At 37.4% G+C, this 14,460-nt stretch overlaps 1 protein-coding gene across 1 annotated transcript; it reads left to right on the top strand.

The window, feature by feature from the left end:
- The first annotated feature begins 7,396 nt into the window (after positions 1 to 7,396).
- GKN2 (gastrokine 2) lies at positions 7,397 to 10,904 on the top strand. The gene is made up of 6 exons (XM_062596657.1): positions 7,397 to 7,432; positions 7,855 to 7,908; positions 8,461 to 8,592; positions 9,111 to 9,221; positions 10,090 to 10,243; positions 10,825 to 10,904. Exons 1-6 carry the CDS (start codon positions 7,397 to 7,399, stop codon positions 10,902 to 10,904), a joined length of 567 nt encoding a protein of 188 aa, XP_062452641.1.
- The last annotated feature ends 3,556 nt before the right edge of the window (positions 10,905 to 14,460 follow it).

Here is a 14,460-nt window from a genome sequence, read left to right as displayed (position 1 = left end):
GAGGTGGTGGAGGAGCCAATACAATAAAAGGAAAAATATTTCTGTCTATTTTACTAATGATGCAGGCCTTCTTCAAATATACCCTGGTAGCAGCAAAGCCCTATTAAAAAAAAAAAAAAAAAAAAAAGTGCAAGAGATTCAGCACTTTTAAAATAACTTTTCTCATTTGTCACAAACAAAACTTACAGTGAAAGAGAAGTGGAATGACAGAAGAGACTGTCTACTATACAAATAATTATAGAGAAGGAAAATAATGTTCAATTTTACTGTCTAAGTCAGTATGTCATAGCTTGAATGGAGACTTTAATGAAAGGTAAAATATATTTCTTTCTCCAGTAATGCCATATGTATGATATATTGCCCTTCTTAAGTCAGGTGAAGAAACTGACTGCTAAAAGAATCAGTGCAGCATACAGTATAAGAGAAATAAATAGTTAAATGGGAACACTTCTAAAGCACCTACTGTAAAAACTCTAACTCTTGTTGAAGCTGAGGTGTTTTGGAAAAAATGTTTGGTTCTTTTCTAATGCTAATCTAAGTCCAAACTTAAGATTTCTCAGTAGCATGAGAAAAAGCAAATTTGCAGCTTTGTATGGTGTTTGCTTAACTTGTGCGACAGTTGCACACGTTGACAACTCAGGTCATTATTTCTTCAGAAAATTTCCTGAGTCTGGTTGTTCTTACGTAGGCCTCAATCAAGAAAAGACCAACAGAGTAACAGCAGTGCTCATTTACTATGGACTTATATCATGATCTCTGCAGGCAGAAGGAATAACTTACAGAAAAGGTTTTTGAGCCATAGTGGCTGTCACTTACAGTGTTGTAGTCCCAGACAGAATTCCAGGAGTTGGAACCATCGTTTGCGTCAATGTTGGCCACATGGTTGTCTTTATCGATGCTCAAAGTCTGCTGTGAATTTCCACCATTGTTCCCCTTATTGTTTTTATTTTTTTTTTTGACATTTTGATTTTTGAAAAAGAGAAGATAAAGTGTTTAGTTTTGTAGATTTTTGATGGTCTGTCAATGTACCGCTCTGATAACTGCATTTTGGAAAATCATTGCTCTTACAGGCCAGATTAAAAGGAAGATAAATTCTAGACTTAGAGGAGAGGCTGGGAAACCTCTAATAGTGTTTTGTCAAACCCTATATTCAGGCTTTACCTAATCCTGTGTTTCATACGTATCTGACACATCTGCCTTATAAAAAGAGACAAGCTTTAAAAACATCTCCCTACACCCTCGCCACCAGAACAAAAGGCCTTTTAGACCACATGGAAAAGTTGTTTTGTTTAAACACTAGAGAATTGCCTTTAAAGTTAAAAACTAAATTGGATGTTCTGCTTCAAATTTGCAAGAAAGAAAAATCCAGGAAAAGTATAATAATTTCCTGTTGTCCTTTCCCCAGCAGGAACTTACAGACAGGCAGTAACTTAGAGTGTTTCACTGTATTTTGTGATCAGATCCTTTATGCTACCATTCTTCTATCTCCACATAATTACTTTGCTCTTTATGCTAATCTCAAGACAGACTTCGCTGTTCATTTCATATCTAGCAACTGACTTTTCCCCTCAATATATTAACTAGTTAAATGTTTTCTTCGGTATAAAAATACAGTTTCATTCTAAATTTCAGATTTTAGAATTCAGCTTCATTTTCAGAAACGTACTTTTAGAAGTTGAAACTAAGTGCCACTGGTTCTTATGGCAGCAGTGTATAATTACACATAACATTATACTCACGCCATTAGCAAGAGCTGGAGCCAGGAAAATTCCAAGAAGAGTAGCAATCACAACCTGAAATGAACATTCGGAACTTACCACACTAATCCTGTGACTGCTCATACTGCATCAAGTTATTTGCTTCCTTTAAAATAATCTTGACTTCCTGTTTAGCTTTATGTACATGCTCCACACTTTTCTGATGTTGGGTCTAGCTGAAGAGTATTTAAATATGCTGAAGAAATTATGTGTTAAAATGGCCATAAATCAGATTTTAAAATTCATATAAATTGCTGTTAACCTCAGCAGAAGGTTAACGTAAGAAGCAGAATGTTCACATAAGAAGATCATTTAAACACAGTAGACTCCTTGGAAAAAGGTGGGCTGAAATTTTTCATTTTTTAAAAGGCACGAACTATTCCATCTGAGCTTCTGGGTTTCAGACATGGAGCAGATCCATGTAACATGGATGTGCATGTGTGCCTACTCGTGAACATTTAGAATATGGGTACTTGGTTGAGCTCTGTACTTAGAACATTGCAGAAATGTGACTTAAGTGTCCTCATAATGCATTTCATGCCGCCAGACACAGAGATAATAGCATAAAGGCAAGCACAATCTTTTTCCATACAGAAAACCATAATATCAAAGATTTTGTTACTTCTTTTAAGATACTATAGTTACAGTGACTCTCACTTGTTCAGATTTCTCTAAGGTCAAAACTACTGCCAATATATTTTAATGTAAGATTTAAGGTTGCTATGATAAATTGTTTTGTAGTAATGCTTACTGTTAACAATTATTCTCTTGGAGACAGTCCCTCAAATATTGAATCAATCACAAAATTCATTGACTTCAAAGGAGAGGTTTTTTTATGAGTGAGAGCCAAGTGTGACTCAGAATATTTAGCACTAATATTTTGGAATTTATCCTGCAACGACTGAAGACTGCTAGTACCATTATGCTTCACAGACATGCACTGGGAGTCTCACGTCTCGTCGTTCTCCTATGCTCTGATCAGACAGCTGTGCCCTAACCTCATATAACTCAGTAAGGCTATTTATGACTCGCCCTGAGAAGTTATGAATAAGACAATATTACCCTTTCTAGGTCTTACGTGCGCACATCACCCTTGTATCAGAACACTTCGCTCTTCTAGTTTTGAGTAGGCACATGGAGTGAAATCGCTGCCAAAGAAGAATTTCACCAGTGTAGTCGCAAAGCTTTTGCCCCTTTTGCTATGTAATCCTTACGGAAACCAGAAGTATAGTTCAATAAGTGCCAAGAGAGACTCAGAATAATTTTAAAACTGTCCAGCTTTAACACTTTTATGAGAAAGTGATACATATACTTACAATTAACTTCATTTTGATGGTAGGAAAGGCAAGTTCTGCTGGTAATTGATGTGTACTCATGTACTCTTTTTATACACTAATGTGCCAAAGTTAAATGTTAAAATAGGTTTATCTTCCTGGCAGATATCCTCTGTTCACAAAATTGTGACGTACCTCCTGTGATACAGATCTGATAACAGCAGGCTGTGATACCAGCCTGATTGAATTCATTGCAAGTGGGAAAATGAAAGAAAACTTTTAATGGTAAGTTCAATGTATTTCATTGATATTTTAATAATAACTTTAAAAAAATTAATCAGAATCACAAAACTAAAACTTAATAAAAAGAACTCCTAGTGACATTTTCTGCCTACATAACAAAGGACTCGGCCTAATCGTTTTTATCCACAGTTCATAAAATTTTTAAAATAGCAAGACTTCTATCTCCATTCATTTAAAAGATAGTAAGTCGTGTCTCCAGAAATCATGAGATTAGCTCTAAATCATAGAATTCATTGAGTTCTTCTTTTGTTTACCTTCCTTTCTGAATCTTTTCAGCACTTTTTAGTCTTTTAGGATTTGCTTACCAATCTTGAGGCTTGGCCTCTGTATTTTTACAGAGATTTTTAACAGAAAGGGAATCTGATTACAAACTGAGGGCTAATTCTAGAAGTTAGATCATCAATGAGAGATAAGAAAAACTCGGTAAAGGGGAAGTAGTAACAACGGGCTTTTATATTAATTATTATTTAGCAAGTAGATTTTTAAAATGTTTATTTGAATTTGATAATTATATATAGAACCACTCTATAGGATGAGTTATCTACCTTTTTTGCTTGTGAGTGGAGAGCTCTGTTTTTCACTTCCACTCTGCAGTTTACATGAGGTATAAAATAATGGTGGATGAAACCAGTAAGTTACTAAGTGAAATGATTTGTGGATGGCAAAGAGACAGGCATGTCTTTAGCCTCCAAGATCAAACAGACACAGAATAGTCTATTTTCTATGTCACAAAATCCTGTCGTAGACTCTGAATACTTAATTAATCAACTAGTTCTCATGAGAAAGGCATTGAGAAATCAAACTATATTATGCTAATTCCTGTGGTGTCATCAGCAATGAGCTGGAAAGCAGCTTTGTCTATTTGTTGCAACAACCATGGCCAGTTTGGCTATTGTAATAAAACACTTTGAGGTCTGAATCTCCAAATCCTCCATCAACTTTTGATTACTTAAATAGCCTATATGGCAAACATACAGAGCTAGACCATCTGACATCATGACAAGCTTAAGAAACTAATTAAAATAGAAGAGACCAGGAAAAAGGGGAAGGAGGGGGAAGTCTTACTGTATAAGGTTCTGTTCTTTGCCCAGTACAAGCTTATATCTCTGTCTCATTTTTAAAGCTTTTTCCAAAGCGTTCTCTTTTTCTTTACTAAATCGTTGTATCAATGTATAGCAACCTGTTATGGCTGGGAATGATAGGAGTTTTGACCCTATTCTCAAACTATTGTTTTGTTTTGCACACACACGCTTACATTTTCACGTTTTTGCTTGTGTCATTTTCTAGCAAGAGTAAAACTACTGAAATTATTGTTAGATTGCTCCTAGGAGCTTGGGTTTTGACTACTCATTTGATTAAATTCTGCTTGACCTGACCCTTAGCCATGCAGAATTTTCTAGGCTGTGTCACCCTTTCTTAATCTAATGTAAGTGTGGCCAGTTGTATGCAAAGGTGAGTGCAGAGAATTTTGTTGATTTTTGAGGTGTTGCTTGATTCTTTACATTTCTCCCACTACTTTCTTACTCCCTGATAAGGCAAATATTTATCAAAGTACCTGAAAAAAAAACATGAGTCTCCAGGAGAGGGTTTTTTATGCCAGCATTATTCCCACCTGAGCTTGATTGAATGAATCTCCATTATGTGTTGAAATTCCTGTTTGGTAATCAGTCTTGGACTGAAATTGTGTAAGTCTACATTTCAATCTATGTTCAAGGTTCTTTTGTTTAAATTATTAGTGGATGGTGGTGCCAAATGGTGGGCCAAACTCTCCTTGCAATTTTACTTACGTAAATTGCGAGCCATTCTGTAATTTAATCGTATTTCACTGGAGTAAATTATAATGAACTTGAAAATATTTGACTTTATGAAAATATCAAATTAACAATTTCCTAACAATAATTAATGTTGCTGTGTTGTAACACTGACTCGCAGAACATATTGCTTTGTTCCAAACATTAGTCAAATTCCATTTCTCTGGGCTTCTCTGTGCTGATACGGCAATCTGACCCCAAGTGTAACAGTTGAGAAAAAGTGATTTCATTTGGGAAAAAGTTGGAAGGTTTCCACTTAGACCGAAAATGTCCAAAAAAAGAAGAATACCTTGAGAAATGTGAGCATCATCATAGGGGTTCAAATTCACTAAGGAGTTCTGAGACTACACCATTCTCTTCCTAAGCCAAACCTCACTCCAGCTGACAACTGACAAAACTAAAAATTATTTTCAAGGAAATTTGAGCATCTTATAGCCATTCTTATGCAGCCATTTACTTCAGTTATTTAAATTAGATAATCTCTTAAAAGAAAGCGGCATAGTATTGCCCCTCAGGGAATGTACACAGATTTCAAGTGTATTAATGGGAGATGTGCAGATGCATGGTGGACAGAAAGTCTCCCAAAAGAAGGGCTTTCCTATTAGAAGGATATACAGAGTCACTTTGAGTAATATACCTGAGTCAACTAAAAATATCTTCTCTCTTGTAATAAGGTTATTTAGTAAAATTCTCTTTATAAATTAATCTTTATTTTTTTTACCTCATAGGATTGGATCATAAGATTTCACCTCGTCCAGTATAAAGTGAAAATTGTCAGTGAGCTAATGGCTACTGTTGTAGTTCTCCTTCACTAAATACTGCTGATTTTGCATATTGCGCTGCTCTTACGTGTGTAGAGGTGGGTGTTCATGTTTAAGAGAGATCTGAAGCTTGTACTTCAACCCTGTGAAAGTATCTCAAAAGAAATTAAAATATGAAGACATAATGATTACGGAAAAGTTAATTTCAGCTTTTAATTTTAGCTTGTAGTGCCTGAATCCTACTATGAGTATATGTGGAAGACTCACTTGACTACTAAAATATGTTTTGTGAGTATTGTCATCATAACTGCAATCTTACAAACGGAAGAGTCATTTGAGAAGAATGGGGAGAGCCAACTTTCAACAGCATGATAACATCAATCTAATTAATTTAGTCTTATCTAGCCATGCTTGTCACATAAGTTTTGTATCGGTTCATATATCCTGATATATTGCAGAGCAGCATGGCTTTGCTACATTCAAGATCACTTTTTTTGTGCTAAGTTATGTGGAATAAAGCAAGTATGTGCAATTTCCTCTTTTTCTTGAGGCCTGTTTGCAGGGCAACATTTCCATATAACTTCTTTCACCTCCTTTCTGATGACAGACATTACAGAAATTTGTTGGCTATTACTTTACGCTCTCATTTCATCACAAGAGAACAGGCTTCAACTGTGATATTCTTGTAAAAAGTGGAGTGTGATTCCTCAAAGGACCTGCACTGGCTGATGTTGAAGTCACTGGGAGATGAACTAAGGAGTCCAGACAAGTTCGTATTCATAGGAGAACATTTCTTTACAATATCATGCAGTCAATGTGGTTTTGATAAAATACAGAGAATAGTGGTAGCTTTAAAGAAGGAATCCCCATCCAGCTCCTTTTGACTTGTGACCTTGGGCAAACCACATATCCTCTTGTGTTTTGTTTTGTTCCCTTTTGTACTGGTGAGGCTAGTAGTTATTCAGCTTGTCTCTGAAGCACAAGTATTATCCCTGACTATGTCAGTAATATAAATACATGTGATATGCATCATGGCAACTAATCAAAAATGAGCAGCATTTTTTGTTAGAAAAGGCCATGCACGTACTTGTTGGAGGAAATGGATGTAAAGTTGGTCTATTCATTAGCTGGCACTTAGGCTACTGTGATATAGTATTTCTTTCCAGGATTTGTCTGCAGAATATCAGGGGGCCAGGAAATATATCTCAGAGGACAAAGTGCAGTTGAATAAATCAGTAACAGAGTCTTTCCTGATACCATTTAATTCTGGGTAAGTATCCTGTTAAATATTGAAAACTTGAACCAGCGAAAGTTGAAACACCACCAGAGTTTAAACCAGTAAATAATAGCCATTTGTAGAGTGATTCATTTTACAAAAGCTGACTTATTGAGTGCTTTTGACATATCAGGATCAGGTTATCTATGCCAGCCCAATATTCAGATAAAAAGGCTTACCATGGTGTGGCATGTAGATATGGAATGCTCGAGTCATGAAGAACGTTTGTCAAGTGTTTCCCACACCTACAGTAAGATATAAAAGTTGAATGTCTCTGGGATTCTTCAACATTTTCACTTTCTGCAGCCTTCCGTTCCTATCTGAAAGAAAAATGAACAGATTTGTGAGTATACACATTTTATTGAATTTATATTTTATAAAGTTCCTTTCTAAAAGCAAAAAAATACAGAAAAGAAGATATTCTAATAAGGAGTGCAATACTGGGGCTAATGATATGATCTGTGTACTGTTTCTTCTGTTGTTCAGTGGGAAATTGCATTTCTTATATGTGCAATAGTCTCCTTGAACTCAGTGGAAGCACTGTTGGAGTACAGAATGCATAACTTAATTCCATTTTGGAAGTGTGATTTATTATATTTTATTGAGCTCTGTCCTGCTGGTGTGGCACTGCCCTATGTTTCTGTTGAGTATGAATGCTTATTCCTTTTATAGGCTGCAATTCTCGCTTTGCTGGGAGTCTTTTGGACTCAGACTTCTGCATTACAAGTAAGTAGACTGTCAAGCCTTCTACTGCATGTACTTGTGTAAAATGCATTAGATTCTTGGGCATGGGGCAATATAATAGGAAGAAAAACCCAGAAGAAACTAACAGGATGCTTATTGCCAAGGAGAGAGGAAAAATAGCCTTTGCCAAAGGAGACAATCATAAAAGCCAAAGAGGTGGCTCTGTGCAGCCATATAGCAACAGGAAATTCTAGGAGTGTAGACCATTAGTTCAAGCTATGATTTGGAGACTGCCACAGACTTCTGTCATAAAAATCCCTGCTGCCACACACAGTGACTAGACTGCCCCATGTTGTTCACCCCTTCCTGCAATGTGGCTTTGTCCTCTCCTCTTCCACCCTGAACTGAACTCCTGGGCAATTAACCTCCACCTTGAGGGCCTCCTGAGATTGCCAGAGAGTGGTAAAGTGACTTAGAATTTATGTGAAGCAATCACATTTGATTATTTGAGAGGATACACTTTCATCTATATTGCACCTTTTAAAGATAGAAGGTCGATAATGATGAACAATTCTTTTGTGTTTTGTACCAAAGACCTTCTACTTGGGAGAACCTGGCAATTCTTATGTCACTGCAACTATGACTATTGACAATGAGAAGAACATAGCTGATGTCCATGTCCGTTCTGGCGCATACTCCTCTGATACCATTTTTGACTACTGGCATGTAAGTAAATCCAAGAATCTGCCTAGATTCAAATAATCTCTGTGAGGAATTTTTAAACACAGAAAAATCATTTTAGTGTATTTTCATCATGAGCTGTCTTTAAACTCTCTTTCATTTTAGACTACCATCACTTCTCCTCCCCTTATGCCATCTCTTTGTCTCACACATATGATGATGCAGTTTTTTAGATTAGACTTAAAATGAAACCCATGGTGGGTTCATGAAAGGGAGAAAAACGTCATTAAGTGCAGTGCAATAGAGTCAAGATCAGGCAACCATTGCTCATGTATAACAAGTACAGTAGAAATCCATGGAAGAAGATAATTTCACTATTATAGAGAGACATTAGTACAGGAAGGTCGCTTCCATTCCCCAAAGGTGCCATTGTAAATGCAAAGTCATGATAGATAGTGTAACAACTTTGTTATTTATTCACCCTAAAGAATAGGGGAAATCACCAGATGGTGAGTGGTAGCTGCTTTTAATGAATTAAATTAACTATAATTATTTTATCACAGGGATATGTTGCAACAAGGTTGTTTTCACGTAACGCTTGCTTTATCCTGAAAATGGAGAGAGATTTCATCCCAGAGCTGCAGGAAATTGGACGCCTGGCTTTTGAGAAGCAGGTGATTTTATGGAGAGTCTTGTACTGTATATAAGAAAGTTGTGGTGTTGGGTGGTATAACAGAAGCCCTCCGTTCTACCATTAAGAGCAGTTGTTGTTCTGAGGAACCTATTTTGTTGGATTTGCAATGATGAAACAAAGAATGACAAGATGAAGCCTCAAGGGAATATCATATACAATATTATTTGAAGATAATGAGCAATCAAGGCCCACTCTGCAGTTTTACAGTGGATGGTAGTTATAGTTGGAACTGTAAGATCCTGTGTCTGTGGAAGTAGTGTGATTGAATATTTTTGGGTAGTCCTACTATGAATTCACGTAAACTTTTTCCTTTTTTTTCATTGTCAAGCTAACATTTTGGGGATGAGATACTTGAAGTTATTTTGTTTTCAGAACAGAATTTGGAAATCAATTTACTTAGAGCAGACTGTGACTTTCCTACTCAAACAAAATTTTCATGATGATGATTAGGAGTATTGCCTGAGATGAGCATCATCTCTGGCCCATTTTGTGACAGTCTAACACTTCTACAGCAAAGTGTACTAATGCACTTTTTAAAATGCGTGTGCAGACTGGGAGGATTAACATATGTGCAAATTGTTTAACTGTATTACAGTCAATTAACATAATTTATTATTATGTTAATACAGTTCAATTTTGCTATGTTGCTAGAATTACTATCTAGTGAACTTTGTTTACAAACAGATTTTAAAATATGTTTTTTATTTAACAGCTTGTAGCTTTCTCAGCTAATGCTTTGTATTAGGCCAAAGAAAGATAATTTTAGATTTTGGGATTTTCTCACAGGACTGGTTAGTATATTGAAACCAAAGCTACATTGCTGGTGAAATTTAATGTTTTCTCTTTAGACTTTGAAGAAGATATACTCCTCAAATAATGTGTGGGTACAGTATGAACCTGGCAATTCAATGTTAGGGAATATGAAGGAATGGCTTATCTATGGTAAACCCATTGAGCATCTCTGCAGAAATCTGCCTCTCTACAGGCTTGAAAAGGTTGAAGGTAAGGAGCAAGAACAGAACATAAACCTTCCATTCCAAGCACCTTTCTACCTTTCTTCATACCTAAATCCCCGTGATACCTTGTAACATAGCAACATATTGCCCCATTTTAGAGAAGAGGAGTAAATGGCCTAGTAGGATTGAAAGTGTAAGGCCTTGTGATGCTTTGGAAAATCCTGTGAAGCACTTTTCTCATCTTTAAGCATCTAAATACCTGAAACAGCTGTCTAGGAGTTGTTTGCTCATGGTAGCAGAGGAAGCAACACTGTAACAGTTGCACCCAACTTGTGTCTGATGATATAATGGTCACAAAATATATCTAGCATATGCCAGGATGATACCTGGTGTACACTGGTTGTAGGAAAGCAGGAACAGAAAGGTGATTTAAAGCCACACAGATATTTCCTCACTTTGAGTTATATCATAAAAGTTTTACATGGTACCCTTTCAGTCCAATGGGAGCCTTGAAGAGGGTCATAACTGGGGATGGAAACATCTGTTTGTGTAATTAACTGACTTTTTCCTTGCTGGATACTGGGAACTTGTCACTGAAAATATTTTCATTTCTTGTTTCTGTTTTAGCACCACTAAATTCTCGTGATTGTGCCAACGCAGGAATTCCAAGCATTTTGGGCTTTAAAATCTGTCCAAAAATCAACTAGACTGGGTCTTGACAGTTCCACTCCTTGGAAGTGGTTTGTTTTCCCGTGTGCTTCCCTGACTGCAACCATGTTCTTAAGTTGGGTCAGATCTTAACTATTAGACTCAATTGGCCTATCCTAATCTTTGAACACAACATGACTACAATGCACAAATAAAGATACTGCATTTAAAAGCTTTGTTCTTTTCTTCATCCAAAAACAAAACAAAAATACTTGTGTTTAAAATTTAGCTAGCTTCTCAGCTAGTCTTGCGCTATAAAAAGCAGGGAATTTATTTTATATAGAAGAGAGAGAGCATATGGGAGTGTGTCTGGAAATGCCTGAGTATCTGTGCATGCGTGTGCCTTTGTGCTTTTTAAACAGTTTTTATAAGTTAAAACAGTGATTATCCTAAGATATCTGAATAATGCCAATTATGTGCTTCCAGCTTAAATAACAAAAAAAAAAAAAAAAAAAACAAAAAAAAAACAAAAAAAAACCCAGGTGATTAAAGGCATGACTGGGATCCCAACAGTGGTATCATTGGATGCACACTGTCAGGCAGCTGAAGTATGTCAAGCATTTGGGTGGGGGGCAGAATTAGTACACATTCCAGTCACATCTCCAACTCTGCTACAATTAACCTTTCTTGATCCTTGTATCAGTGAACAGGAAGGATCTATGGTCCCTCACTGCCAAGGACACTGATTTATCTAGTTGCCCGCACTGCCCTTTAATCCAAGATCTTTTTACCATTGAACTCATTCCACTGAGAATCTCCCACTACCTAACATTTCCCAGTGTACAAGACTATTCCTCAAATCCTCAGTTGTGTCACTTTTGCCAGTTGTGATGGTTTTAAATCAGAGATTACTGGGAAAGAGTTTCAGGGCTAAGGGGAGAAGTTTGTTTTCATTTAAATGGCATTTAAATTAAGAGACTGTTAAATAAGGAGGAATGGCAGATTTGGACTTATCTTGTCTGATATTTGAAAATAGTTTTTGAAATTGCATCAAGTAGTGAAAAGGAGCAGCTTTTTCATAAAAATAGCTTAACATAAGCAAATTTTACCTTACAGGACAGAATTTCCAGAGAAAAGTAGCGTCAAATAGGCTGGAGAATCAAGCCCACTGTTTGAAACAAAAATTGTGTGGTTTGAGCTAGCAAGCCAAAGCTGTGAATCCAAATGTCCCCATTTGTTAGGTCTTCCTACTCTTTTTGTACTTACAGTGGATAGTAGTTGAAAAAATTATCCCTTAAGTTTTAGAGGAAGAGAACTTGCCTCTTGAGTGTGTCTCTAAAACAACTCAGGAGCAAATTGCTGCAGTTAAACACAGAACAACATGGCAAGATCCATGTGCAAGAAGAAAAGAGGCAACATCTCAGGAAAGGGAAAGTATGTGCTCAGTTTGAATCAAGGTGCCTAATTTTAGATACTCAGATTTGAAAGTATTGGTTATAGAGGAAGGTGAGCTGAGTTTACAAGGTTACTTGCTTTAAAAAAAGTGACCATCCTGATCAAAGAGCACATCAGATTTTCCAAGGCACAGAATTCAATCCTGAAGTTATGTATTTACTTTCTACTTGAGCTAAGAATTCAGTGTAGTTTCAATTGACCACTAGATGGCAAATCATTACAGTAATCTCAATAATTGCTTTAAAATTGCAATTCTGAATCCAAGGTTGTTTTTAAGGAGTGAGATTTTGCTGTCATTAGGCTAGTAAAGACACTGATTAGGTGCAAATCGTAACTGAAAAATAAAATGAAATGAATCCCTGTCAACCTGAGACCTCAGGAAGTAAAAGCTGGGTCAGGATGCAGAGGATTAGAATTCTTTCTTTCAGATTTCCATACCTCTGAGATACTTGTTTTCACTAATTGAAACTCTCAATCCCTTAATATTTGCAATTTCTTCACTGTAATATATATATTTATTGCTTAATGTAATAAAGAAATGCATTCAGATAGTATTAATCAAAGATTTCAAAATGTTCTAGAAATATGTGTGGTTAAGATTCACAGGATGATCTAATATAAATGACTGAAATGAACCTGTTTCAGAAAAGGGATGCAGCAAAGGATGAAAAATAAATCTGACAAACATGAATCACACGCTGCTCAGGAGCGCAGGTAAGAAGGGAAGACCCAACGCTCTTGTTTGTTAGCTGCATGAAACCTAACCAGTCTCATCTGCCAGCTATCTCTGCCCCTGCCCAGTCCTGCTCAGCCACGCTCCTTGCTTGGGTATAAATACCCCACAGAGGAGTTCTGCTCTCCAGGTCAGTTGTTTGGGGCAGGGAGGCTGGCTGGCTGGGGTTTTGTACCGATTGTAGCCAGGTCTCTGTCCCCTGCAGGCAGGTCCTTCTGTCCTTAGGATTCATCATGGCCGCATCCTCTGCTGACTTTAGCATCAGTCTCTTCCTATTCTGCAATTTCCTTCCTTTACTCATTCTCGCAGCTTGATAGGAGGCAGCCAGCCTCATGCGTCTTTGCAATTCCTGTTTCATTTAGTTTTTCCGAGGGTGCTTATACAGAAAGGATGGTGATTCAAACCCAAAGAGCTGGGTCTTCAAGTTGCTCCAGCCATTTCTTGACAGATGGAAAGGCAGGTGTAGCATAAAGTAGGCCCTACTGCGGCTGTGCTCAGACTGAAAAAAGCATTGTTTAAAAATCATTTTGTAATCCCTGGTACTAGGACAAGAGCTAATATAAGGATATGGAGGAGGAAAGAGGGGTCCAGCAATACAGTGAGTTATTTTGAGGAAGTTCTTGTAGTGTGGGCAGCTGCTAGGACTGCCCAGACAGTAAAGGTAGCTAAGGCCTTTTTCTTTTTGCAGGCTGTGAATCCTGGCCAGCAGTTCCCAGGTAGGACACAGAGCTCATGCATCCACCCAGTACCATGGCAGTCACCAGCCATTCTAGCTGCCGTGAGTTTCCCTGTTCTCCTGCTGCACTGACACCATTGCTGAGGTACTTGTTAGACATGTTAAAATATGCTAAACTAGAGACAAAAGGACATTAAGGCTTGAGCCCATAGTGGTAGCCAATAACCTTTTCCATCCCCTGGGTCAGGGGACGGGGCTGTTTTCACCTAAAGTCCCTGATTCAGAAATTTGCCTCGAGCCTGTTCGAAGGTGTTTGACAGCAACACATTAAGCGATGTCCCTGGGTGCAATACACCGAGAGCTGAGCCAGGGCACCCTGCCACTCGTCCCAGATAAGTCGAGCTCTTTAACACCAGGGACTGCGAGGGGCTTGTTCCATGCTCTCAATGAGATAAGCTGCCATCCGCGCTTCACAAGACACTCCTATCTGCCAAGCCACTCTGAGAAAAACTGGGAGATGTGCAGCATGATTTAAAGCACATTACACAGTTCCCTAAGCTGCAATCGTAAATGTTGTGGTCTTGCTAATTAAAAGAGAGGAACTGCGCGAGCTGTAAGATCCTTCAGATACAGGACCCTTTACGAATAGCTCGTAGGTGTTAAACAGCTGTGAGGTAGATAACCACAACACAACATGAATAATGATAGAAATTGCAGTACTAAAGTCTAAAAAGTAGTAGAGTCATTAAAA

The sequence above is a fragment of the Rhea pennata genome, chromosome 28 (assembly GCF_028389875.1).
Source record: "Rhea pennata isolate bPtePen1 chromosome 28, bPtePen1.pri, whole genome shotgun sequence".
Classification (NCBI taxonomy): domain Eukaryota; kingdom Metazoa; phylum Chordata; class Aves; order Rheiformes; family Rheidae; genus Rhea; species Rhea pennata.
Note: the sequence above shows the minus strand (reverse complement) of the source record. Positions and strands in the feature narration are given on the sequence as shown.

What these genes read in the sequence shown, in the direction of transcription:
- GKN2 (XM_062596657.1), top strand. Translation starts at nt 7,397, where the DNA reads ATGAAGAACGTTTGTCAAGTGTTTCCCACACCTACA. An exon ending in GCCTGGCTTTTGAGAAGCAG is followed by an intron (nt 9,222 to 10,089) that starts GTGATTTTATGG and finishes TTTTCTCTTTAG; the next exon opens with ACTTTGAAGAAGATATACTC. An exon ending in CAGGCTTGAAAAGGTTGAAG is followed by an intron (nt 10,244 to 10,824) that starts GTAAGGAGCAAG and finishes TTTCTGTTTTAG; the next exon opens with CACCACTAAATTCTCGTGAT.